Source organism: Heptranchias perlo, chromosome 1 (genome assembly GCF_035084215.1).
Source record: "Heptranchias perlo isolate sHepPer1 chromosome 1, sHepPer1.hap1, whole genome shotgun sequence".
In the NCBI taxonomy this organism is placed as follows: Eukaryota; Metazoa; Chordata; class Chondrichthyes; order Hexanchiformes; family Hexanchidae; genus Heptranchias; species Heptranchias perlo.
This window is the reverse complement of record NC_090325.1, coordinates 65387647-65415387: the sequence shown is the minus strand read 5'-3', so window position 1 is coordinate 65415387 and position 27741 is coordinate 65387647. Positions and strand designations below refer to the sequence as shown.

General features: G+C 42.5%; 1 protein-coding gene across 3 annotated transcripts in view; it reads right to left on the bottom strand.

Moving 5' to 3' along the window:
- Window positions 1-27741, bottom strand: part of LOC137322877 (interleukin-6 receptor subunit beta-like) — a 108276-nt gene that overhangs the window by 56370 nt on the left and 24165 nt on the right. For 2 of the 3 annotated variants that reach the window (XM_067986060.1, XM_067986070.1), the window contains exons 2-4: window positions 14072-14201; window positions 7782-7825; window positions 980-1048 (exon numbers count right to left, since the gene is read on the bottom strand). In XM_067986060.1, the coding sequence (XP_067842161.1) occupies window positions 980-1048; window positions 7782-7825; window positions 14072-14121 (163 nt within the window). In that variant the 5' untranslated portion in view covers window positions 14122-14201. The remainder of the gene's footprint in view (window positions 1-979; window positions 1049-7781; window positions 7826-14071; window positions 14202-27741) is intronic. The other variant, XM_067986079.1, reaches the window with a different exon arrangement.

Below are 27741 nucleotides of genomic sequence, written 5' to 3'. Positions count from 1 at the left end.
CCCATATCCCTTAATACCCTTGGTTCATAGAAATCATCAATCTCAGGTTTAGAATTCACAATTGAGCTAGATGCCGTTTGCAGAAGAGCGTTCCAAACTTCTCCCACCCTTTGCTTGTAGAAGCATTTCCTAATTTCACTCCTACACGTCCTGGCTCTAAATGTTAGGCTATGTCCCCGCATCCTAGTAATCAAGTATAGGAGAACTCCAAAAACAGTTACAAATGTCTCAGCAGCCAGAAGCAATAATCCAGCCACTAACCTGTAAATCCTGCATGGTCCCTTTAAATAGCGTTGGTGGGGGTCCTCCAGGCACTCTAAGACACGTTCAGATGGTTGGGATTAAGACTGTGCATTGAGTTGAGCGTTAAGTCCCAAAATGGTGTCTATCACTTTAAATCAGCATTGCACACTGATTGTATCCATTTTCTCCTTACTTTACATGCTTCCAGCATTTGGTATTTGCACATGCGCTAACTCCTATACCAAGATGGTGTCCTGGAAATGTGTGTGCTCAGCCAAGACACCATCTTGGATGTTGGAGAGGCCGTGTAGCGCCAAAACAATGGGCGCTACATGACCCAATTTAGCGCCCACCGTCTTTCTCATAACTGGCACTTCAATGTAAAAGCACGTTAAGTAGAGGCCTATAAGAGCACATACACAAAGGCAGGGAAGAACAGACACTGAAAAACAGAGGGACAACAAATAGTATATAGTAAAAACAGTAAGGTTGAGAAAGGCAGCTGTGAAGGCACAGAAGAGGTAGGAATAAGCAGGTAGTGTGAAAATAGAGACAGAAGGTAATCATGACAGAGATACACATGGAGATACAAAGAAACAAAAGTAGATGGAAACAGAAAGACAGAGATGTACTGTGAGTACAGTATATGTTGAAACATGTAACGTATCCATGGGAGGTGGTCCTACAAAATTAATCGTATCTGCATTCATACCATGCATTAAATCTTTATTATTACCTTCAATAATGAATGCACTTATCGAAAACATCACCAATGCCCAAGTAGAGATTGTGTTTTCTGTGGTAACTGGAAAATTTAAAAAATACTTTATGAATTGATTTTAACATTAAAACAAACATTTTTTGACAACTAAAAGCAACTTCGTGTTATGGAAATAAATACAAACAAAAAAAATCTGCAAAGGCGGGACATCTGAAACAAAAACAGAAATGACAGGTTAATGTTTTGGGTATAACTGTCATAGGAAAATAGGAACAGGAGTAGGCCATTTAGCCCCTCGAGCCTGTTCCCCCGTTCAATGAGATCATGGCTGATCTGTGACCTAATTCCATATACCTGCCTAAGCCCCATGTCTCTTAATACCTTTGGTTAACAACAATCTATCAAACTCAGATTTAAAATTAACAAATGAGCTGGCATCAACTGCCATTTGTGGAAGAGAGTTCTAAACTTTTACCACCCTTTGCATGTAGACGTGTTTCCTAACTTCACTCCTGAAAGTCCTGGCTCTAATTTTTAGGTTATGTACCCTAGTCCTAGATTCCCAACCAGTGGAAATAGTATCTCTCCATCTACCCTGTCTGTTTCCGACCACAGATGCTGACTGACCCACTCTGTTTTTCCAGCAATTTCTCTTTTTCTTGTAGATTCAATGAATCTTTGTAAAAGGTAGAAACTAACTGAATAAATTTAAATATTTTATTAATTCATTCTTGGGATGTGTGTGTTGCTATCAAGACCGGCATTTATTGCTCATCCCTGGTTGCCCTTGAGGTGGTGGTGCCCTTGAACTGCTGCAGTCTCTGACCTGCTCTAGCAGCCACAGCAATTATGTGGCTGGTCCAGTTGAGTTTCTGGGCAATGGTGACTCCCAGGATGTTGATGGTGGGGGACTTCGAAGCCAAGGCTTCTTCGACAGCACCTCCCAAACCTGCGACCTCTACCACCTAGAAGGACAAGGGCAGCAGGCACATGGGAACAACACCACCTGCACATTCCCCTCCAAGTCACGCACCATCCCGACTTGGAAATATATCGGCGTTCCTTCATCGTCGCTGGGTCAAAATCCTGGAACTCCCTTCCTAACAGCACTGTGGGAGAACCTTCACCACACGGACTGCAGCAGTTCAAGAAGGCAGCTCACCACCACCTTCTCAAGGGCAATTAGGGATGGGCAATAAATCCTGGCCTCGCCAGCGACGCCCACATCCCACGAACAAATAAAAAAAAACTCGGTGATTGTAATGCCATTGAGCAAAAGAACATAGGAATTGTTAGACGAGAAAAACCAAGGTCCATCGAGTTCACCTTCTATAATCCTGGTAGTTGCATGATACAATGATAATGGTGTTGATGACTAATCATGGCAATCAATTGCTATCAATTAGTCTACAACAGACCCAGGGAGAGGAAAACCTGCAAGTAGTGAAAAGCTCTCAAACATACCATACGTACCATATCTCATGCCTCAGATTACTCATATACTGTATCCCAAAAGATTAATTTCTGAAAGAACTTATAGATTAGATAGATTTCTATCATTTTGTTGTTTAATTTGGACTAGAAAATGTTTGTTTCATGTTTTTCTTTTGAACTTTCTAAAGTCATCTCTAGTTGCCATATTTTAATTACTATTCACATTGAAGAATTGATGAATTATTCAGTTTGTTTTACGTTTCCATCCTTTTCTCCCTTCTGCTCTTCCTGGCACTGATTCTTGCTGACGTACCACTTCGGGTGTGGTGTTACATTGGTCCCATGTGGCTGTTCTTCATTTGTGAGTCTGGACAGTGTGTTTTGGTAGATTATTTAATCGCTGCAAACATCACTATCCTGTACTCACCTTTGCACATATATATTTTCCAACAATCAGCAAGGGGAAAGCTGGTTGATTTTTCTCCTCCCTAGCTGCTGCTCCAGTTGAGAGCAATTAAGTTAGCAAAGACTGGGAATGAACCTTGGCCCTTGTGGTGTGTGAACTGGAGTTCCAAGTATACCTAGATTTGTGGGTATACATGAGTTAACATAGTGAGGTTAATGGATAGAGTGAGCTTAATGGATAGAGTGAGGTTAATGGATAGAGTGAGGTTAATGTGCATTGTGTGACAACTCTGGGCTCAAATTCTTCAAAAGTAACAGTAGTGTAAAACACTTCTGTGAAGTGCTCTCACTGTCAATGCCACTTTTGAACAGGCAAGAACCCAACAACAACTTGAACTTATATAGTGGCCTTAACATAACAAAAATATCCCAAGGTTCCAATCAGTTTTATACTGCATGTTTGATCATAGTGCTGTGCCATCTTCTGCACCACACTGTTCGTGGACTTTCAGTATAATTCTGCAGCATTATGGTTCACAGCACCAGTTTCAATTATCTAAATTCTGCAGAAAGGTAACATTGGAATTTGCTATTGAAAATTGCACAAGAGCATTAATTCTGCCATTCTTTTCCCTAACATGAGCTCAACTGACTCCTAATCATTGGCATTACCGTTAGCGTACAACAGACTGTTTAAACCAGTGGCAAATATGCCTCGTGTTTAGTCACTGTTGAAAGAAAATGCTACTATCAATATTAAATGTGGACAATTGCTAGGCAAACTTAGCCAAAAGCCTAAAGCCCGAGTAAAACCAATAGGATACAAATCCTGGCTCAGAAGGAAGCTGTAGGGATTATTACAAATGATATACCATATAGCATGGTTGAATATATATATCATATCATATATGAGAATTTTTTTATGTTGACTATTAAGAAATAGAAACTACCAAGAAATGTTGGAGTTAGACCTGTTATTCAGTGCCACATGTTTTATGAAGTTGGGCAGAGATTGTCTCACTGAGCTGTGTAGTCTTCTAAGGAAATGACTGTGGTGTCAGACAAGTGACTGAATGAATGGAAGGAAGTGGGACAAAGAATAAATGTCCAACAAGGGAATAGGAACATTTAGACTTTTGTTTTTGACTTGTTTTGTGTTGGCACCAAAAGCACTCAGTGGCTTAAACATGAATATTTCCAAAAGATAGTTTGACTTAGTTTTGTTTTACATCAGAGGCAGTTCTACTTGCCTGTTTTTTAAAGAAAGAAGAAAGAACTTGCATTTTTATTGCACGACCTACAATCTCAGGACATCCTAAAGCGCTTCACGGCCAATTAAGTGCTATTTTAATGCTTTTAAAACTTAAACAAACTCTTGTACTTCCATTCTATTTTCTACTCTTCAGCCAACTTGCCCCTGTCCTCAGCATCTCCACCTTGCCACTTCCCTACCTTCAAATATTTCTGTAAGGACCTCCTAGCTGCCTGTGACTTTGCTCCCTCCTGACCCTCTTTCCCCTTTCTTGTTTTCTTCTGAAACACACGCGGAGTAAAACAGAGAAAGTAAAAGGGCTTAAGTACCTAGTGATATCTGGCAGTGCAACAATTATTTAAAAAGAGAATCAGGAATAATAATATTCAGTTTTTGTTCCCCTGACAAAAATGTTTTATAAAATCTCCAGAATATGGCTGTGATCATTATTAGTGCAGCTATAAGTACAAATCCGGCGTCAGTTCTGTTTGGCTTTGATTCAGTTAAATGTTGGACATTTTAGGTGCTTTCACAAGAAATGAGACAAAGGCAGGAATTATCACCTTGGCTGCTAGTTTGCACATTAATATCAAAACTGCAATGGGTTTTTCTTATGTGCTGACAGGAAAACCATAATAAGCTTTCTGACTTTACTCGTCATTGATGCCCTGCCAGATATTGTAATGTACTGCGAGCCCTTTTATTTTCTCTGTTTGTTCTGAGCGAGTTTCCCTGATTTTTTTTTCCAGAGAAAGGCACAATGGAAACCACTTTTCCCTCCAAATGTTCCTTTCTTCACAATTCTCCCCTGCAAAACAAAAATAAAGTATTGAACCCTCGAGGGTGACCATGTTCTCAGAGATAAATTTGTAGTTAAAGAGCTCAGGAGGCCTCAGTAGTTTAATACATCCCTAGTGTTTAGCACTGAGGCAGCCACAGCCTGCCATAACTTGATAGCTCTGGGTAACTTATAGCCAATCTCAGGGGTCTGACTTTTGCAAATAATGTTGTTTTAAATTCTACAAGAAGCACAATAATGCCTAAAACAGATACATAATACTTCTTCTCTGGTCCACCATATAAATCTGACATAGTCCCCATGATGACCTAGTGGATAAATGCACTGCCCTGTGTGGTAGAAAGCCATTCAGACCAGGAAGCTTATATCACAGGGTTGCCAAACCTCCAGGATTATTCTGGAGACTCCAAGAATTAAAGGTTAATCTCCAGGACACTGCTGGGAGTAACCCAGGAGAAAAATCATAGGGGCATTAAAAAATAATAATTCTCTTTCAACACTTTTGCTTGTTAGTTATAAAAATGTTGGAGATGGGAAAGAAAAGGCTGTTTGACTGACAGTCGAGAATCATCCAATCGGGTAATGGAGAGTCTGTTCACTTTCCAATTGTCTGGGTAAGGCAGTGCGCCGACAGAATGGACATGTTGGGCTACCAATGTGGGGGGAGCATGGGGGTGGGGCAGTTGGAGGGAGGAGGTCGTGTGATGAAACCTCCAGGAATACATCCAACCAGGGTTGGCAACCCTATTGTATCACAAGATGGGACATGTGAGTAAGGACGGCACATGTGACAGAAAGGAACTTCACATTAATTTACAGTGCACAAAAACACTCCCAAAATGGATGTATATCTATTTGCAAATGTATGCATAATTCATTATGTCTGGTGATGTATCAAGAATAATCATGGGGGGCAATTCTAACTCTCCCCGCTGGGCTGGGCAGGAATCGAGCTGTCAAGCAGTTAATATGGAGCAGCTCCATTTCCCATTCCGGTCCTGCCGATCTCGGATTTTAACACCTAAATGTAGGGGGCATGATTAAGAAGTTTACAGATGATACAAAAATTGGCCGTGTGGTTGATAGTGAGGAGGAAAACTGTAGACTGCAGAAAGATATCAATGGACTGGTCAGGTGGGCAGAGAAGTGGCAAATGGAATTTAATCCAGAGAAGTGTGAGGTAATGCATTTGGGAAGGACAAACAAGGCAAGGGAATACACAATAAATGGGAGGATACTGAGAGGTGTAGAGGAACAGAGGGACCTTGGAGTGCATGTCCACAGATCCCTGAAGGTAATAGGACAGGTAGATAAGGTGGTTAAAAAGCCATGCGGGATACTTTCCTTTATTAGCTGAGGCATAAAATATAAGAGCAGGGAGGTTATGCTAGAACTGGATAAAACATTAATTAGGCCACAGCTTGAATACTGCGTACAGTTCTGGTCAGCATATTACAGGAAAGATGTGATTGCACTAGAGAGGGCACAGAGGAAATTTACAAGGATGTTGCCAGGACTGGAGAATTTTAGCTATGAGGAAAGATAGGCTGGGGTTGTTCTCTTTGGAACAGAGGAGGCTGAGGGGAGATTTAATTGAGGTGTATAAAATTATGAGGGGCCTAGATGGAGTGGATAGGGAGGACCTATTTCCCTTAGCAGAGGGGTCAGTGACCAGGGGGCATAGATTTAAAGTAATTGGTAGAAGGATTAGAGGGGAGCTGAGGAGAAATGTTTTCACCCAGAGGGTGGTGGGGGTCTGGAACTCACTGCCTGAAAGGGTGGTAGAGGCAAAAACCCTCAACTCATTTAAAAAGTACTTGGATGTGCACTTGAAGTGCCGTAACCTACAGGACTACGGACCAAGAGCTGGAAAGTGGAATTAAGCTGGATAGTTCCTTTTCGGCCAGCACGGACACAATGGGCCGAATGGCCTCCTTCTGTGCCGTATCTTTTTACGATTCTATGATTCTATGGTTTTAGCATTGGAAGAGGCACCCGCCAGACCCAGGTGGGAGCCTCATGCACACGAATGCTAACTGGGGTCTTATAACGACAATAGGACCCCGATGGCATTTTAACTGGGGCCTGAGCGGGGACGCAGCTGTGGCTTTTCTGCCAGCCTGAAGCAAGTCGGGAAATGGTATGAAGGATGAAGAGGGACTCCAGGTAAGTCAAAAAAATGTCCTTTCTGGGGTCGGGGGAGCATGTGTGTTCCTCCGGGCCCACAAGAAAAGTCACAATCTCTCCTACCCTGGACATTCCCCCCTTTCCCTCCCCCAAGAACCTCCCAAAAGACCCTCTGCACAACTTTTCTGGAAGCTGGCGGGTGGCCAAAAGATTCTTGATGTTTGCCTGTCGGCAATCGCTCCGTGCCCTTGTCACACCCATTCCAGGTGGGAAGTGGACCGGTGGCATTTAAATGAAGCTGGGATAGTTGTACAATTGGTCTCAAGCCCCTGGTTACAGAAAGTAATAAACAGCCAGAATGCCCACTCCTAATTGTTATTTAGTAACCATTGGTAGGAAGTGAATTTGTTTGGGTATTGGGTGAGGATAGGATTAGGCTTAGCTCTGATGCTCCACAGTCAAGGCTCACTGCTGAAGAATGGCTGGTTGGAACAAAGTGCTGGAGCTTTGCTGGCACCCTCGAACCAGACCAGAGCACCTCCACCACAGGTGGGCAAAAAAGTGATTCTTTTTTTAGGTAGTAGTGTCACCTCTGATTGGGAGCTTAATTCAGAAGTGTGATTTACTACTCACTACTTGCCTGGATGAGTACAGCCAAAACAACACTCAAGAAGCTCGACACTATCCAGACCAGAGCACTTTGCTTGACTGGCATCCCTGTCACTGGACTCAATATTCAACTCCCTCTATTACTGTGCCCTGTGTATATACTATTTACATGATGCACCAAAACAACTCACCAAGGGTACTTCGACAGCTCCTACCAACCTCACGGCCTCTACCACTGAGAAAGACAAAAACAACAGTGTTGTGAGAATGGCACCTCCAAATTTCCCTCCAGTCACACACCATCCTGACTTGGACATATATCACTGACCCTTCATTGTTGCTGGGTCATAACACTGTGGGAGCACTATCACCACAAGGACTGCATGGTTCAAGAAGAAGGCCCACACCCCCTTCTTATGGATGGACAATTAAAATGTAGCCTTGCCAGCATCGGCCACGTGCAGAGAAAACAATTTTTAAAAAGCATTTTACTCTTTTACGCTTGGGCATTAAACAAATGTCTGGGAGAAATGCATATTGGAAAATCTTCTCCAATGTCTGGCAGGTTGCAAGAGGGCTGAGAGCCCGCAGTTCACAGGTGGAGCAATAGAAGCATTCTTGCAGGAATTGAGGTAGAGGAGAGGGAGTTTCTTTGGCATGAAACTCTGCAGGCTCCAAAGAAGAGCTGTTCAGTGAGAATGGAAGGAGTTAGCCAGGGAAGTGGAGGTAACTCATTCACCCCATGCACAGCCAAGCAGTGTAGATAAAGGTCAGGGAAGGTACGAGGAGCCAGCTACATCTTCCAAGAATGCATTGTACCAAGCATGTCTGCCACTTACGTTGGATTGATCCTCAATATTTTAATTAGTTACCATCATTGCCCATAAGGCAGCAGAATACCCTTGACATCCCCAGCCTCCAACTGGAAGTGTTCTTTCACTTACATCCTTGCATGAATTCACCCCACAAAAAGCCTTGCATGGGATGTAATTGCTTACTGCATGCACATGTGATCACAACCATTATGAGTTGCATGCTGACACCAGGATTTTACTGCGTCTTGATTTTTTTCAGTGAAAGATAGTCCATAATATGAAAGGGAGAGAGAAAGAGAGACAGGAAGATGGAAGCCCCAAACCTTCAACCTCTCAATCTCTAAGAGGAATCCTGAGGAGGGAGACAACAGAGGGTGTCAGAGGTGTAGAAATAGGATGGCATGTGCCGACTTCCTCACTTCCATCTGATCCTGAAAACATAAGAACTAGGAGCAGGAGTAGGCCATACGGCCCCTCGAGCCTGCTCTGCCATTCAATCAGATCATGGCTGATCTTCAACCTCAACTCCACTTTCCCACCCGATCCCCATATCCCTTGATTCCCATAGATTCCAAAAATCTATCTAACTCAGCTTGAATATATTCAACAACTCAGCATCCACAGCTCTCATGATCCTTTGCATTATCTGTCAGCAAACTATATCATGAAACCCTTATGTTACTTCTTCTACTGAAGTTAGACATGACCTCTGATCATTAGTAAACCACGGAACCTCTCTTCCTCTTTTCCTCCTCTAAATGTGCCTGAGAAAGTCCCCAGTATATCTGGCTCTGCTCTCACTTCATGCCACACACTGTCAATCACTCTATCACTCCCAAGCACTAGCAGAACAACAATCACTCCAGGGAAGTTAGAGAGTCAGCCAGAAGGGACATTAAATCAAGGTCATGTCTGTCTACTGAGGTATCCTGGCCACCATTCCTCCCTCGACCACCACCATCAAAAATAGATGATCTGGTCACGTCTTAATTTTTTTGTTTGCGGGACCTTGCTGAGTTCAAATCGTTCGCCAAGTTTGCCAAAATAACAATAGTGACTCCTCTTTAAAAGTAATCCTGTAGTTGTAAAGTACTTTGGAATGTTCTGAGGACATGACAATTTATATATAAATTTAAGTTTCTTCTTTCTTTTTCAGACATTGGTCTTGCACAGGTTTGGAAGTTGCTTTCATCAGGTAACAAGAGTGGAAGCTCAGTAAGTTGTTGCACACAGAGAAGGGTCTGTAGGTGATGGTGTATTTGTGGAGGGAAGGAAGAAGTTGTCAACATGATTATTGGTGCAGTTGCTCGATGTGAAAGTCAAGAGAAAGTCTTCTGTATGAGAGTGGCATAAAAGTCTCCTGCAGCTGGCAATAAGTGACCCTCCACATCCTTTTCAGGCTGCTGCTGCTCCTCACTGTCTGTGGGGGACTTCCTCCTCCACAGCCTCTGTTATGAGGCCTCATCATAAGGCAAAATTCTGCAACATGCAGAACAGAACCATGTTCCCTGAGACCCTAGCCAGACTGTATTTCAGGGCGTCCAAATTGATCCAAACACCTGAACTGCACCATCAACGGCCTATTGGTATACTAATTAGTAGTCTGGTGCAAGAATAGACCTCATTGTATGGATACAGCACAGATGTCGGGAGCCATGGCTGCAGCTTGATCTGTAGCCATTCTGAGGCTTGCCTTTCAGGGGCAAAGAATGCTGGTATGCATTGCAACAGTGACTACACTTCAGAAGTACTTCCTTAGCTGTAAAGCGCATTGGGACGCCCTGAGGTCATGAAAGGTACTCTACAAATGCAAGTCCTTTCCTTGGTGATGGAGTGTCCAGGGGCAGGGGCGCGGTTGCAATGGGTACTGATGATGGTACTGTCTCTCAGAACAGCAACCCATCCAGATGCTTCTGGATAGCCTTTCCAATGCCTCCGCAGGTACTGGAAAGCACATAGGATCAGGCTGACCACACAGTTACAACAGTGATGGAGTCCACAGCTGGTTCATCTCAGGGCCTAGGAGTCGAGAGCCACCTTGATCCCACGTGCTCCTGTTCCTGAGGAAACACCAGATTGGGTTTAAGGGGACGTACATAACACACTGCCACTAAGGGGAAGTGCCAGGGAACAAATGAGTAGGCAATTACACACATCACATGTATGATTATTAAAAGCTGGTTGCACTGCAGGTGGTCTATTTGCAGAGTGTGTCCCCTCTAAGGTTTTGAATCATGTTTCAGCAGCTGGCAGGAACGGGGGTTCTGGAAGTTGAGGAAGAAAGTTAAAGTCTATAGTAACCTTCACAGCCATAGAACCATAGAAATTGACAGCATAGAAGGAGGCCATTTGGCCCATCGTGTCAGTACCACCTCTTTGCTAGTATAACTGCAGCCTAAACAATGCTTTATACAAATAAATCATTACTTCTTTACTCTTGTACTCTATAATCCTATTTATAAAAATCAAAATGCTGTTGGCCTTTTTAATGGCTTTATCTACCTGCCCTTTGACTTTCAGTGAACTCCTAAGTATCTCTGTTCATCCACACCCTTCAGTGTTTTTCCATTGAGTGTCTGCTCCCATTCCTTGTTTCTCCTCCCAAAATGTATTACTGGCAGTGCTGTTCCTGTGCATGAATTTGGCTGCAGGTCACTTTGCAGCATGCAATACAGCTCAGTCACAGTCTCCTTTGTGAATCACAGGCTATTTAAGCACCACTTCTCTGACCTATTGAAGCATAAATGTACCTCACTCTGTAAGAATGGGTATGAAGTTATTGGGGGTAGGGGAGTTCAATACATCTTGCAGCTGATGCAGTCTGACCTGCCTTACATCCCTTCATCAATCCTGCTCTTCTTCCTCCAAAAAAAACACAAGTATGGGGGCTTACCAGCAGGAAATCCGTTGTGCTACTATTAATGAAGTTGGGTCAAAATTGGAAGTTGGCCAAAAATTACCACAGAGATATATCACCAACTAAGTGATAACAAGAAGAGACTAAAAACAAGGTGTAAATTCTCCTTGCCGACTTCAGGCAGGATTCTTTAGAAACACTTTCACGCACAACTCAGGCTCTAAAGCCCTGGGCACCCATTTAATATGGAGGATAGGTGAATCAGCTTTAACCCCATCTTCCAGGCAAAATTCATGCTAAGTCCTATTACAAAATAGTACAATATGTTTAGGGTACTCAAGCTGATTCAATGCCTATCCATCATATTGACACAATATTGTCTCATTATATAGTTTTTGACAGGATTGACTGACCAATGATTAATGCCATGACAAAACTACTTTAAAACGTTACAAGATTCATGTTTAATCTCAAAATGATGGCCACGTATTGATTACATTGTGACTAATATTTGTACTCTATTTCCCCCAAGATGGTAATATGTCATTTGGGGCTCATATGTATGTTAAAATTGTCAAAGTTACGATGGCAGTCCGGGAGCAGCTCCAGGGAAATTCCTTGCCCATGTGATGAGCAAGAATATCTCCTCACAAACGTACAATCATCACATCTAGATGTCACCGAAAGACCATTCCTCTTTCAGATTATTGGAAAGGCATTCTAAAGAAGATATTTTAACTCTCCCCATCCCTCCACCTGTGGACTAATTCAACTTTAATTGGAGGAGATTATCACTGGTGCCGCTGGGCAGACGCAGGGCGGTAGTGCCCCAGAAATGGTGGGAAAAAGCTTATTGCCCTGTTCCCGCTCCTGATCCGGCTGATGCCATCTCATCTTTGGAAGGGCCTAATGCTGGGCGGTTGGAGTGCCCTTCTGATTTAGCCCGAAGACTATATTGTTAAGCAAACCAGGGTCCTATGATGTACACAGGATCCCAATTGCCATTTCGGGACACAACTGGGTGGATCGTGCGCCATGCATGCTCCACCTGGTTTCACTTGATGGTCCAACCAAAGGAGAGCTAAAATGGTACATTTTTAATTATATTTGTGGGGCCAGGAGGAGCAATTTCATAACCCCGTGCCACATGAACAATAATTGATATGTTTTCACAAGAATATTGGTCTAAAAGCATGTCATTTCTTATGTTTATAAATATAAGGGTCCATGGCACGGATGAGGAAAGACAACACTGACAGGGCAGAAGGTTGTGGAAAGGACAATTAGGTTTGTTTTTGATCAATACTGTTTAATAGACTGAACTAAAGGCTTCTCTTTGAAGTTAATATGTACTTCAACCAGTAAAACCAGTGACAAGTTTTAAATTGTTTATTTTTCCACTGGAACCACTTGCCATGTATGGGAAACACTAGGCAGAGTTGCTTAAATTCAGTTCCTAGCATGGCTAAGTGGAGAAAAAATTATGAATTCGTGCTTTCAGCACAGAACTTTGCATCCTGGGAGTGCATATTGTGAATTCTGACATGGAGTTCAGCTCATAATGTATGTTTTTCTATCCATCTACCCATTAAAATTAATGGATAGAGAGTCATGCAGCACCACTGATCTCCGCATCCAAATTCCTGCTATGCGCCCCTATTGCGTGAAGCTCTGCGTCAGGAGCAGTAACTCAAAACCTGCTCACGTAGCTAACCTGAAACAGTCACAACAATAAGTGAATGCAAATAACAAAAACCATAGAAATATAAATATCAAAGATCATCCCTATACTACAGGAACTTTACCACAACAATGATACCGTTATTAAAATGGGGTAGTGAAAGGTTAAAGCTATACATGCTATAGTGTAAGATGCTTATTTAAATTTAAACATTTGCCACTTACAGGAATCTGGAAGTAACAGTAAATCAAGGAAATGTCTCGTAATTTTCAGTACAACATGTGCCATGTCACAAAACCACAATTTTGTCCACTTCTAATAACTATGTTCATGGGAGTGTCTTGTATATTGTTCATATGATAAATTCATTCCGTAACACAGTTAACTTAAAAAGACCCCACCCTAAACAAAACTGACCAACTAGAATAGGGCACAGTTCACATCAAAACATCCCCTAGCATCATGCAACTATCATCCCATCATTTACACCTTCATGATAAGAATGACATAACAACAATAACAACAACCTGCAACAACAAAGTCAACAATAGAAGCATAATCAAAAAGAATGGATGCCGAGCAAAGAAGGAGATATTAGGAAAGGTGACCAAAAGCATGGCCAGGCCAAAGAGGTTAGTTTCATGGAGGATCTTAAAGGAGGAGAGTGAGTTAGACAGAGGGGTTTAGGGAGGGAATTCCAGAGCATAGAGCCTAGGGTGATGAAGGCATGGCTGTCAAAATTGGGGTGAAGGGGGGATGCACAGATGAAGAATGATAGTGTCGATGTAAAGCTGGAAGTTATAAAATATCTCTTATTCAGTCTGTGACAACCCATTGTGACATGAGTGATTAAACTACTACCTTACTAGTCCTAAAGATGCTACTAGCATAGAATGTGAGAGCAATGGTCACCTTCATTCACACTGACAGTGCACAATTCATGGCAACCTGACATTCTAAATTCCTTGTTTAACTCGTCAATTGGATTACAAAGCATTTTTTTAACTCAATATAAATATCTGCAAACAGTAACAAAACAGAAAGTGCTGCAAACATTCAGCAAGTCAGTCAGCATCTGTGGAGAGAACAGACAAGTTAACTCTTATTGAACCACTCAATAAAACTTACGCATTGTCGATAGATCCTGAGGGGTATTTGCCTACCCACAGCATTATCATGCAGCGTCACCAGTAACCATTTCAATTCTTCAGAAATTAGAATGAAATAGGCATGAAATAGACAGCAGGTCTATCAACACCTGAAAATAGAAAAGGCACATTAACATTGTGGGTATTGATCTTTGGTCAGAATTCAGGGTTGTGATGAAGGGTTTACACCTGAAACATTAAACTAGCTTTTCTCTTTTCAGATGTTGACTGACCTACTCTGTATTTCCAGCTTTTTCTGTTTTTATTTCAGATTTCCAGCATTTGCAGTGTTTTTCTTTTATGGCTGCAGATCCTATACTCACTGATCACACTGAATTTCATCTTCTGTACCATTTGTTCACACCACTTCCTACTGATGTAATCAAAGGCCTAATTGGGGGATTATAATCTCTAAACTAATTGATAGGATCACCGATTTGGCTGACTGCATCATTATGAATCATTTCCAAAGCCCTGACACGTAAAATATGCAGTGGCAACTGATGTAACTATAAAATACAGTCCAGCTCAAACAACACTACCAAACCAATGTGCAAAATGTGCTCCCTGAAATGCCCAACTTGAAATTAAATTTTAGCCCCATGTTTTAGAATATCTACATTATTTGTTGTTTTCTTCTGTTACCTCTCTGAATGTGTCCAGGGTTTTTTATAGCATTCTTCATAAATAGTTTGAGTCAGAAAGAACAGGGGTTGTTGTTGATCTCATGGCCAGGAACATGTGTTTCTAATATTGCAACATGAACTCTTCTGCGGTTTTCCAAAACATCTTACCACTAATACGTCCACATAACCTTATGTGTCATAGAATCATGGAATCATACAGCACAGAAGGAGGCCATTAGGCTCATCGTGTCTGTGCCGGCTCTTTGAAAGAGCAATCCAATTAGTCCCACTCCCCTGCTCTTTCCCCATAGACCTGTACATTCCAGGTCATAAGAACTCACTCCATAAAAAAAAATTCTTTATGGAGCCTCTGGTTCTTTTGCCAATTACCTTAAATCTGTGTCCTCTGGTTACCGACCTTTCTGCCACTGGAAACATGATTTTAAATACCTCCATCAAATTTCCCCTTAACCTTCTCTGTTCTAAGGAGAACATCTCCAGCTTCTCCAATCTCTCCACATAACTGAAATCCCTCATCCTTGGTACCATTCTAGTAAATCTCCTCTGCACTGTCTTTATGGCCTTGACATCCTTCCTAAAATGTGGTGCCCAGAATTGGACACAATACTCCAGCTGAGGCCTAAGCAGTGTTTTATAAAGGTTTAGCATAACTTCCTTGCTTTTGTACTCTATGCCTCTGATTATAAAGCCGAGGATCCCGTATGCCTTTTTAACAACCTTCTCAACTTATCCTGCCAGCTTCAAAGACTTGTATACGTACACCCCCAGGTCTCTCTGTTCCTGTACCCTCTTTAAAATTGTACCATTTAGTTTATATTGCATCTCCTCATTCTTCCTACCAAAATGAATCACTTCACACTTCTCTGTGTTAAATTTCATCTGCCATGTGTCTGCCCACTTCAACAGTCTGTCTATGTCCTCCTGAAGTCTGTTACTATCCTCATACATTTTCGAGTTTCGTGTCATTTGCAAACTTTGAAATTATGCGCTGTATACCCAAGTCCAGGTCATTAACATATATCAAAAAGAGCAGTGGTCCCAACACCGACACCTGGGGGATTCCACTGCATACTTCCCTTCAGTCTAAAAAACAATCGTTTACCACTACTCTCTGCTTTCTGTCCCTTAGCATATTTCCTATCCAAGCAGCAACTGCCCCCTTAATCCCATGGGCTTCAATTTTGCTAACAAGTCTATTGTGTGGTTCTTTATCAAATGCCTTTTGAAAGTCCATATACACATCAACCGCATTACCCTCATCAACCCTCTCCATTACTTCATCAAAGAACTCAATTAAGTTAGTCAATCACGATTTGCCTTTAACGAATCCATGCTGGCTTTCATTTATTAACTTACATTTTTTCCAAATGCCAATTAATTTTGTCCTGGATTAATGTCTCTAAAAGGCTTCCCACCACTGTCGTTAGGCTGACTGGCCTGTAGTTGCCGGGTTTATCCCTCTCCCCTTTTTTGAACAGGGGTGTAACATTTGCAATCCTTCAGTCCTCTGGCACCACTCCCATAGAATCATAGAATCATAGAATCAGTACAACACAGAAGAAAGCTATTTGGCCCTCGAGCTTGTGCCGGCTCTTTGTAAGAGCAATCCAGTTAGTCCCATTCCCCCGCTCTTTCCCCGTAACCCAGCAAATTTTTCTCTTCAAATATTTATCCAATTTCTTTTTGAAAGTCATGATTGAATCTGCATCCACCACCCTTTCAGGCAATGCATTCCAGATCATAACTATTCGCTGCGTGAAAAAGTTTTTCCTCATGTTGTCTTTGGTTCTTTTGCCAATCACCTTAAATCTGTGTCCTCTGGCTCTCGACCCTTCCACCAATGGGAACAGTTTCTCTTTATTTACTCTATCAAAACCCTTCATGATTTTGAACACATCTATCACATCTCCACTTACCTTCTCTGCACTAAGGAGAACAAACCCAGATTCTCCAAACTATCCACATAACTGAAGTCCCTCATCCCTGGTACCATTTTAGAAAATCTCCTCTGCATCCTCTCTTATGCCTTCACATCCTTCCTAAAGTGTGGTGCCCAGAATTGGACACAATACTCCAGCTGTGGCCGAACCAGTGTTTTATAAAGGTTCAGCATAACTTCCTTCCTTTTGTACACTATGCCTCTATTTATAAAGCCCAGGATCCCGTATGCTTTTTTAATCACTTTCTCAACCTGTCCTGCCACCTTCAAAGATTTGTGCACCTATTCCCCCAGGTCTCTCTGTTCCTGCACCCCCTTTAGAATTGTACCATTTAGTTTATATTGTCTCTCCTCGTTCTTCCTACCAAAATGTATAACTTCATTACTGCATTAAATTTCATCTGCCATGCGTCCGCCCATTCCACCAGCCTGTCTATGTCCTCCTGAAGTCTATTACTATCCTCCTCACTGTTTACTATGCTCCCAAGTTTTGTGTCATCTGCAAATTTTGAAATTGTGCCCTGTACATCCAAGTCCAAGTCTTTAATATATATCAAAAAAAGCAGCGGTCCTAGTACCGATCCTTGGGTATACCTTCCCCCAGTCTGAAAAACAACCGTTCACCATTACTCTGTATCCTGTCACTTAGCCATTTTTGCATCCATGCTGCCACTGCCCCTTTTATTCCATGGCTTCAACTCCACTGACAAGCCTACTATGTGGGACTTTATCAAACGCCTTTTGAAAGTCCATATACGCAACATCAACCGCATTGCTCTCATCAACCCTCTCTGTTACCTCATCAAATAACTCTATCAAGTTAGTTAAACACGATTTGCCTTTAACAAATCCGTGTTGGCTTTCCTTGTCGAAGTGACTATTAATTTTGTCCCAGATTATTGTTTCTAAAAGCTTCCCCATCACATAGGTTAAACGGACTGGTCCGTAGTTGCTGGGTTTATCCATACATCCTTTTTTGAAAAAGGGTGTAACATTTGCAATTCTCCAGTTCTTTGGCACCACCCCCATATCGTAGGAGGATTGGAAAATTATGGCCAGCACCTCTACCATTTCCACCATTACTTTCCTCAGCAACCTAGGATGCAACCCATCCAGACCTGGTGACTTATCTATTTAAGCATAGCCAGCCTGTCTAGTACCTCCTCTTTATCAATTTCACCCCATCTAATATCTTAACTATCTCCTCTTTTACGGTGACTTTGGCAGCATCTTCTTCTTTGGTAAAGACAGATGCAAAGTACTCATTTAGTACCTCAGCCATGCCCTCTGCCTCCATGCATAGATCTCCTTTTTGGTCCCTAATCGGCCCCACCCCTCCGCTTGCTACCCGTTTACTATTTATATGCCCATAGAAGACGTTTGGATTCCCTTTTATGTTAGCCGCCAGTCTATTCTCATACTCTCTCTTTGCCCCTCTTATTTCCTTTTTCACTTCTCCTCCGTACTTTCTATATTCAGCCAGGTTCTCACTTGTATTATCAACCTGGCGTCGCTCATATGCCCCCTTTTTCTGCTTCATCTTACTCTCTATCTCTTTCGTCCTCCAGGGTGCTCTGGCTTTGGTTGCCCTACCTTTCCCCCTCGTGGGAATGTACCTAGACTGTATCCGAATCATCTCCTCTTTAGAGGCTGCCCATTGTTTGATTACAGTTTTGCCTGCCAATCTTTGATTCCAATTTACCCTGGCCAAGATCCGTTGTCAACCCACTGAAATTGGCTCTCCTCCAATTAGTATTTTTACTCTAGATTGCTCCTTGTCCTTTTCCATAACTGATCAAGAAAGTTCTCCTGAACACACTTCAGAAATTCCTCCCCCTCTTTGCCCTTTACACTATTACTATCCCAGTCCATATCCAAGGAGGATTGGAAAATTGTGGCCAGAGCCGCCGCAATTTCCACCCTTACTTCCCTCAGTAACCTAGGATGTATCCCATCTGGACTGGGTGACTTTTCTACTTTGAGTACTGCCAATCTTTTTAGTACCTCCTCTTTATCTATTTTTATCGTATCCAATTTCTCTACTATTTCCTCCTTTACAGCATCCTCTTCTTCAGTGAAGACAGATGCAAAGTACTCATTTAGTACCTCAGCCTTCACAAGATCATTGTCTTTTTGGTCCCTAATCGGCCCCACCCTTCCTTTGACTATCTTTTTACTATTTATATGTCTATAAAAGACATTTGGGTTCCCTTTTATGTTACCTGCTAATCTATTCTCCTATACTGTCTTTGCTCCTCTTATTTCCTTTTTCAGTTCTCTCCATTCTTTTTATATTCAGCTTGGAGTTTGAACCCAACATTTATCATAAGCCTCCTTATTCTGTAATCTCTATGGACGCTAAATTGAGTTGTGTAGCACCCGTTGTTTCATGTGCCGATAACGATCGGCAGCATCATGTAAAGTAGGGAGAATATGCGTTCGATCAGTGTGCAACGCTGATTTAAAGTGATAGACACCATTTTGGCACCTAACGCTCCACTCTTAACCACGACCAGCTAAACATGAGTTAGAGTGCCTGGAAGACCCCCCACCAGCGCTATTTAAAGGGACCAAGTAGGATTTACAGGTTAATTGCTGGATTATTGCTTCTGGCTGCTGATGCATTTGTACCTGTTTTTGGAAATCTCCTATTCTTGAATACTAGGATGAGGGGACATAGCCTAACATTTAGAGCCAGGACAAGCAGGAGTGAAGTTAGGAAATGCTTCTACAGGCAAAGGATGGGAGAAGTTTGGAACGCTCTTTCGCAAACGGCAGTTAATGCTAGCTCACTTGTGAATTTTAAATCTGAGATTGATAGATTTCTGTGACTCAAGGGTATTAAGGGATATGGGGCTAAGGCGGGTATATGGAGTTAGGTCACAGAAAAAACAGGATCTCATTGAATGGCAGAACAGGATCAGGGACTAAATGCTACTGCCAATTGCTGCTTCCTGTTATGCGCCACCATCTCCTGTAAGAAAGTGAGAATTGTGTCAGTGAGTGTTCTGCAGGATGTCTGGCTGATGTGCCTGTCATGACTGAATAACTGCCAGTGCGTAGCCTGTAAGTTGCGGGTGTGCAGCTTGCAACAGTGGTAATGTGTGAGGGTGAGAGGAAGCATCTAATTGGAAGAGTTTGGAGGTAGGTGGGTGATGGGGGGTGTAGTGCGCAGAGCAGTGGATGCGGCTAGTGGTACAGTTGGAAGGAGATGCCACGTGACAGTTGGCCTCACTCACCTTGACCACTCATGTCAAAGCACTGAACTTCTTCCTGCACTGCAGCCATGTTCGTGGCGCTATGTGAGGTTATTCACTTGGTAAGAGGAATACAGAGTATTTTGTAAATGGTGAGAAACTATTAATGTTGGTGTTCTGAGACACTTGGGTGTCCTCATACAAGAAACACAAAAAGTTAGCATGTAGGTACAGCAAGCAATTAGGAAAGCAAATGGCATGTAGGCCTTTATTGCAAGGGGGTTGGAGTACAAGAGTAAGGAAGTCTTACTACAATTGTACAGGGCTTTGGTGAGACCTCACCTGGAATACTGTGTACAGTTTTGGTCTCCTTATCTAAGGAAGGATATACTTGCCTTGGAGGCAGTGCAACGAAGGTTCACAAGATTAATTCCTGGGATGAGACGGTTGTCCTATGAAGAGAGGTTGAGTAGAATGGGCCTATACTCTCTGGAATTTAGAAGAATGAGAGGTGATCTCATTGAAACATATAAGATTATGAGGGGGCTTGACAGGGTAGATGCTGATAGGCTGTTTCCCATGGCTGGAGAGTCTAGAATTAGGGGGCATAGTCGCAGGCTAAGGGGTCGGCCATTTAAGACTGAGATGAGGAGGAATTTCTTTACTCAGAGGGTTGTGAATCTTTGGAATTCTCTACCCCAGAGGGCTGTGGATGCTGAGTCGTTGAGTATGTTCAAGGCTAAGATCGATAGATTTTTGGACTCGAGGGGAATCAAGGGATATGGGGATCGGGCAGGAAAGTGGAGTTGAGGTTGAAGATTAGCCCTGATCTGATTGAATGGCGGAGAAGTCTCGAGGGGCCGTGTGGCCTACTTCTGCTTCTATTTCTTATGTTTATGTTTCTTATAACCCCCCATATCTTTAGTCATGCAGGGAGCTCTAGCTTTGGATGCCCTTCCATTTCCCCTCGTGGGAATATGTCTAAACTGTACCCAAACTATCTCTTCTTTGAAGACCTCCCATTGCTCATTTACTGTGTTAACTACCTATCTTTGATTCCAATCCACCCAGGCTAGATGCCTTTTTCACTCACTGAAATTACCCCTTTTCCAGTTGAGTATTATCACATTTGATTTTTCCTTCTCCTTTTCCATGACTATTCTAAACCTAATGATATTGTGATCACTGTTTCCCAAATGCTCTCCCACTGAAACATATTCCACTTGCCCCACTTCATTCCCCAGAACTAGATCAAGCACTGCTCCCTTCCTCATTGGGCTGGAAACAAAATTATTAAATTGTATATATTACAAAGTTCTATATCTTTAGAGTAATGCAAGTTACAGGGACATTTCCCACACAACTGCAGTAAGAAAATTAAAGAGGCAAGGTCCTTTGCAGAAGCATTTATTTCTGTGCAAGTGAGACTTGCGAGCAAAATTAAAGCCCATGGTATTAAAGGGACAGTGGCAGCATGGATACAAATTTGACTAGGGGACAGAAAACAGAGAGTAGTGGTGAACGGTTGTTTTTCAGAATGGAGGAAATATACAGTGGTGCCCTAGAGGTCAGAATTAGGACCATTGCTCTTTTTGTCATATATTAATGGCCTGGGCTTGGGTATGGGGGGAAAAATTTCAAAGTTTGCAGATGACACGAAACTCGGAAATGTAGTAAACAATGTGGAGGATAGTAACAGACTTCAGGAGGACATGGGCAGACTGGTGAAATGGGCAGACACATGGTAGATGAAATTTAACGCAGAGAAGTGTGAAGTGATTCATTTTGGTAGGAAGAATGAGGAGAGGCATCCAAACGCGCCTCCGTTAAACCCGGAAGTGGGCGCGTTGGAGCCGTGTTTTAACTACCCACCCGCCCCCAACACACCCATTCTTGAGAGTTAAAACTCCCCTGTGGCAACACACCAGCCAATCAGAGTCTTCATGACACGGTTTGATTGACAAGAGCACAGAATTGCGAGCATCGCGCGCACAATGTTCGCATGTGCAATGGCACGGTATTCAAGCAAGGAAAGGGATCAACTGTAAATTTCTTTTTATATGATCACTGTTTCCCAAATGCTCTCCCACTGAAACATATTCCACTTGCATAGCAACCATATAATTATCATGCAATATGTTTTGTTTATTCATAATAAACTAATGCCAGTAGCTATTTGTCACGTACATATGCAGTAAAAGTAAAAATATAAACTAAAAAGTTACAGTATGTCATTCTATGGTAAGCTGATGCATTTCCAGCATTGTTTATCACTAAAACATTGAATCCTTCACATGTTATTGACCACAGTTCCAGAAAGGAAAACTAAAACAAAAACATTCACAAGTTATCAGGCCTCTGTAGCGCACAATTCGCTACAAATCGCAGAAGTCAGTAAGATATAAAAAGTGTTTAGCAAACGTTATTTCAGTTGCCAATCAATAAGCAAGGACACAATTCACATTGATACGTGTCTGAACATTGCAAAATGTGACCATGTTGCTGTGATCAGGATAAATATGATTTGGGGCACTTCTACCTTCTCAACACAGCAATGGTTTTCCTTTAAAGCAATATGATGCTGCCACATTTTAAAATACTGAGCTCCTGAGGGAAAAAGTACAATAAAGTATATTTTAATTTTAACGGTACTGCATGTATTTTAATATACTAATAGTAAGTAATCCCAATGACAGACTGGGTAATTGTACCACTTGGTGGAGAGACCAGGAAGGTACAACATTCAGTGCCTGGTCTGTTCTAAGTTAGTTGATCTCAGCCGAAGCAAAAGTAAAAAAGAACTTCTATTTATAAAGCAACTTAACACATCTCATAGAAAAGTACTTCACATACTTTGAATTGTGATCACTATTGTCATGATGTCCAATCTAGGGGCCCCCTGGCCAGGGCAGTCCAGCCCCTAACGCTCAGCAAGATCAGTCCTATTTGCATTGATAAGGGTGGAAATTTGTCTGGACCCGTTTTCAGGCCCAGAATCGGCAGTGCACAGTGAGTTCAAACCCAACCCCGGGAGACCCAAGCTGGCCCAAAATTGGGCCTCATTTTAATAAGTTTAGCGAGCTGCCAGTGTCTGCCGAGCCTACACAGGCAGCTCAGCCATTTCGGAAAATTAATTTTGGGCTCTTGCCTTTAGTGGCCTTTAGGTAAGTGCTGGGGGAGGACAGTGGGAGGAGGGCCAATGGCGGCCGGTAATGGCCGTCAGGAGAGTTGTGGAGCACTCCTGCTCCTCCTGGTTCGACATGAATTATTTTTTAAAATTTGAACTTATCTTTTTGGTGGCGGCCACTTGTTTGGCCGCCTCCACACCTGCTCCACTCAGGGCAGCCCAATTTCTTAGGTGGTCCTAAAACTGGTGTTAAGCCCCTCATTAGCGTATGCAAGGAGGCTAATGCCTGTTTTGGACGATCACCTGAAAATCGCCGAAGCCCAATATGGTGGTGGATGATTTTCAGGCGACCTTGGGGCGTAGGGCATAGCCCTGTGAAATTGGTCATTTCTGCCCCCATTTTCCGGACTAATTTTTCATAAGGTCAAATTTCCTGACCCTTGCTGCCGGGGAATGCCCAGTTAGTTCCCTGTGTGCAAAAGTCAGGAAAAAGTGGCGTAGACCTGTTTCACCAGATTCTTACATTGCCCCAGGATTTTCTGAGCTTTCCTGGCAAGGGTGGAGGTGGGCCTGTGCCTGCAGTAGGTACAGGCCCTTTAGAGCCATGTATATGAAGCAAGGGGGAGAATTCCTGCCCTTCCATCTAAATTTCTGGACGGTACACTCACTGGACACCCCAGCACAGGGACAACCAGAAAACATGGTGCTATGGCCTGCCCCCAAACACCTGTCAAATGGAAGATAGAATCATAGAATCATAGGAGTATACAACATGGAAACAGGCCCTTCGGCCCAACATGTCCATGTCGCCCAGTTTATACCACTAAGCTAGTCCCAATTGCCTGCATTTGGCCCATATCCCTCTATACCCATCTTACTCATGTAACTGTCCAAATGCTTTTTAAAAGACAAAATTGTGTCCGCCTCTACTACTGCCTCTGGCAGCTCGTTCCAGACACTCACCACCCTTTGAGTGAAAAAATTGCCCTTCTGGACCCTTTTGTATCTCTCCCCTCTCACCTTAAATCTATGCCCCCTCGTTATAGACTCCCCTACCTTTGGGAAAAGATTTTGACGATCTACCTTATCTATGCCCCTCATTATTTTATAGACTTCTATAAGATCACCCCTAAACCTCCTACTCTCCAGGGAAAGAAGTCTCAGTCTATCCAACCTCTCCCTATAAGTCAACCCATCAAGTCCCGGTAGCATCCTAGTAAATCTTTTCTGCACTCTTTCTAGTTTAATAATATCCTTTCTATAATAGGGTGACCAGAACTGTACACAGTATTCCAAGTGTGGCCTTACTAATGTCTTGTACAACTTCAACAAGACATCCCAACTCCTGTATTCAATGTTCTGACCAATGAAACCAAGCATGCCGAATGCCTTCTTCACCACCCTATCCACCTGTGACTCCACTTTCAAGGAGCTATGAACCTGTACTCCTAGATCTCTTTGTTCTATAACTCTCCCCAACGCCCTACCATTAACGGAGTAGGTCCTGGCCCGATTCGATCTACCAAAATTCATCACCTCACATTTATCTAAATTAAACTCCATCTGCCATTCATCGGCCCACTGGCCCAATTTATCAAGATCCCATTGCAATCCTAGATAACCTTCTTCACTGTCCACAATGCCACCAATCTTGGTGTCATCTGCAAACTTACTAACCATGCCTCCTAAATTCTCATCCAAATCATTAATATAAATAACAAATAACAGCGGACCCAGCACCGATCCCTGAGGCACACCGCTGGTCACAGGCCTCCAGTTTGAAACACAACCCTCTCCACCCACCCTCTGTCTTCTGTCGTCAATCCAATTTTGTATCCAATTGGCTACCTCACCTTGGATCCCGTGAGATTTAACCTTATGTAACAACCTACCATGCGGTACCTTGACAAAGGCTTTGCTAAAGTCCATGTAGACCACGTCTACTGCACAGTCCTCATCTATCTTCTTGGTTACCCCTTCAAAAAACTCAATCAAATTCGTGACACATGATTTTCATCTTACAAAACCATGCTGACTGTTCCTAATCAGTCCCTGCCTCTCCAAATGCCTGTAGATCCTGTCTCTCAGAATGCCCTCTAACAACTTACCCACTACAGATGTCAGGCTCACCGGTCTGTAGTTCCCAGGCTTTCCCCTGCCGCCCTTCTTAAACAAAGGCACAACATTTGCTACCCTCCAATCTTCAGGCACCTCACCTGTAGCTGTCGATGATTCAAATATCTCTGCTAGGGGACCCGCAATTTCCTCCCTAACCTCCCATAACGTCCTGGGATACATTTCATCAGGTCCCGGAGATTTATCTACCTTGATGCGCGTTAAGACTTCCAGCACCTCCCTCTCTGTAATATGTACACTCCTCAAGGCATCACTATTTATTTCCCCAAGTTCCCTAACATCCATGCCTTTCTCAACCGTAAATACTGATGTGAAATATTCATTTAGGATCTCACCCATCTCTTGTGGTTCCGCACATAGATGACCTTGTTGATCCTTCAGAGGCCCTACTCTCTCCCTAGTTACTCTTTTGCCCTTTATGTATTTGTAGAAGCTCTTTGGATTCTCCTTTGCCTTATCTGCCAAAGCAATCTCATGTCCCCTTTTTGCCCTCCTGATTTCTCTCTTAACTCTACTCCGGCAATCTCTATACTCTTCAAGGGATCCACTTGATCCCAGCGGCCTATGCATGTCATATGCCTCCTTCTTCTTTTTGACTAGGGCCTCAATCTCCCAAGTCATCCAAGGTTCCCTACTTCTACCAGCCTTGCCCTTTACTTTATAAGGAATGTGCTTACCCTGAACCCTGGTTAACACACTTTTGAAAGCCTCCCACTTACCAGATGTCCCTTTGCCTGCCAACAGACTCTCCCAATCAACTTCTGAAAGTTCCTGTCTAATACCATCAAAATTGGCCTTTCCCCAATTTAGAATTTTAACTTTTGGGCCAGACCTATCCTTCTCCATAGCTATCTTAAAACTAATGGAATTATGATCACTGGTCCCAAAGTGATCCCTCACTAACACTTCTGTCTCCTGCCCTTCCTTATTTCCCAAGAGGAGGTCAAGTTTTGCCCCCTCTCTAGTCAGGCCATCCACATACTGAATGAGAAATTCCTCCTGAATACACTCAACAAATTTCTCCCCATCCAAGCCCCTAATGCTATGGCTGTCCCAGTCAATGTTGGGAAAGTTAAAATCCCCTACTATTACCACCCTATTTTTCTTGCAGCTGTCTGTAATCTCCTTACATATTTGCTCCTCAATTTCCCATTGACTATTTGGGAGTCTGTAGTACAATCCTATCAAAGTGATCTCTCCCTTCTTATTTTTCAGTTCTACCCATATAGACTCAGTGGGCGAACCCTCGGATATATCCCCTCTCACTACTGCCGTGATGTTCTCCCTAATCAAGAACGCAACTCCCCCTCCTCTCTTACCTCCTGCTCTATCTTTCCTATAGCATCTGTACCCTGGAACTGGGATCCTAGAATCAGATCAAGGTGGCACGTGAGAATTTTTAAATTCCTCTCCAGGATCTAATCGGGACCTTCTGGCTGCCGATGGAATATCAGCCAGGGTCCCAGTCTTTGAAGCCCAACCTGCCCATATAAATGGTGCAGGACAGGAAATCCTAGGGTGCCTGCCCAGTGCTGTGGCGGGGGGGGGGGGGGGTTAACAGTAAAGATACTACAATTATTCTCAGCACCCTCTGAACTAGGAAGTTCAGAAAGAAAGATTAGCAAGAGTTCTAACTGCTGGTCACTATTTAGCAACTCCGGGTGGAAAGTGTGACCTTGTGGATGCTGAGTGAGGACATCAGGCTCAATTGCCTGCTGACACTTATTATCTAAATTCACATATAAGGAATGGCCACTTTGATATGTTAGCAGATGGCTGCCAATGACTTTAGACCCAAAACCTAGCATTAAACACCATTTTCAGGACACAAAAGGAAAGCCGAGATAATAACTATAATAACAAGATTTTGAAGATATTGAAAGTTAAGTTTACCACTTTATTTTATATGCTAACAAAAGCAAGTATAACAATGCAGTATATTTATATCAAATTGTAATCTTAACAAGCAAAAAACCTAATGATACTTACATGGTTTTTATGCTGTACTTTTAAAACTAGAGTGACTGCAAAATCCAGTTCTAAGAGTGGACTATAAGTATCTACATTTAGTCCTGGAACAAACTCTTTTGCTCGAAATTTCACCCCAGTATGAGTCAGATTCCTTACCATGAAATGCACCGTGATATCAAATTGAATATCATTCTGACCAAGATACCAAGGACCTCAAACATACAATGCTGTTACCAAAGTCTTTATACATTTACAATCATACTGTACATCGTGTGCCAGACACAAAACCAGCTCCCGTCATAATGAAAATATTTGAGGATCAACAGATGACGGGTTAGTGAGAGGTTGATTTTCTTGTGGTCTGAAAATGTGGATTCAATTTATAATTACTAGCAATTTGGTGAGGAATGGATGAACATAGATTATAATGACAACTCGCATTTATATAAGGACTTTAGCGTAGTAAAACGTTCCAAGGTGTTTTAGAATTCACTATAAAAGAATTCATTGTTACATTATGGAGAACCATCAACTGAAACTGCACTTTGTTTAGTGAGATTTTGATAGATCATGTGATTGATTTACTATACCACACTGAATACTTTATATTGTATAAATATTTATGATAGCAGT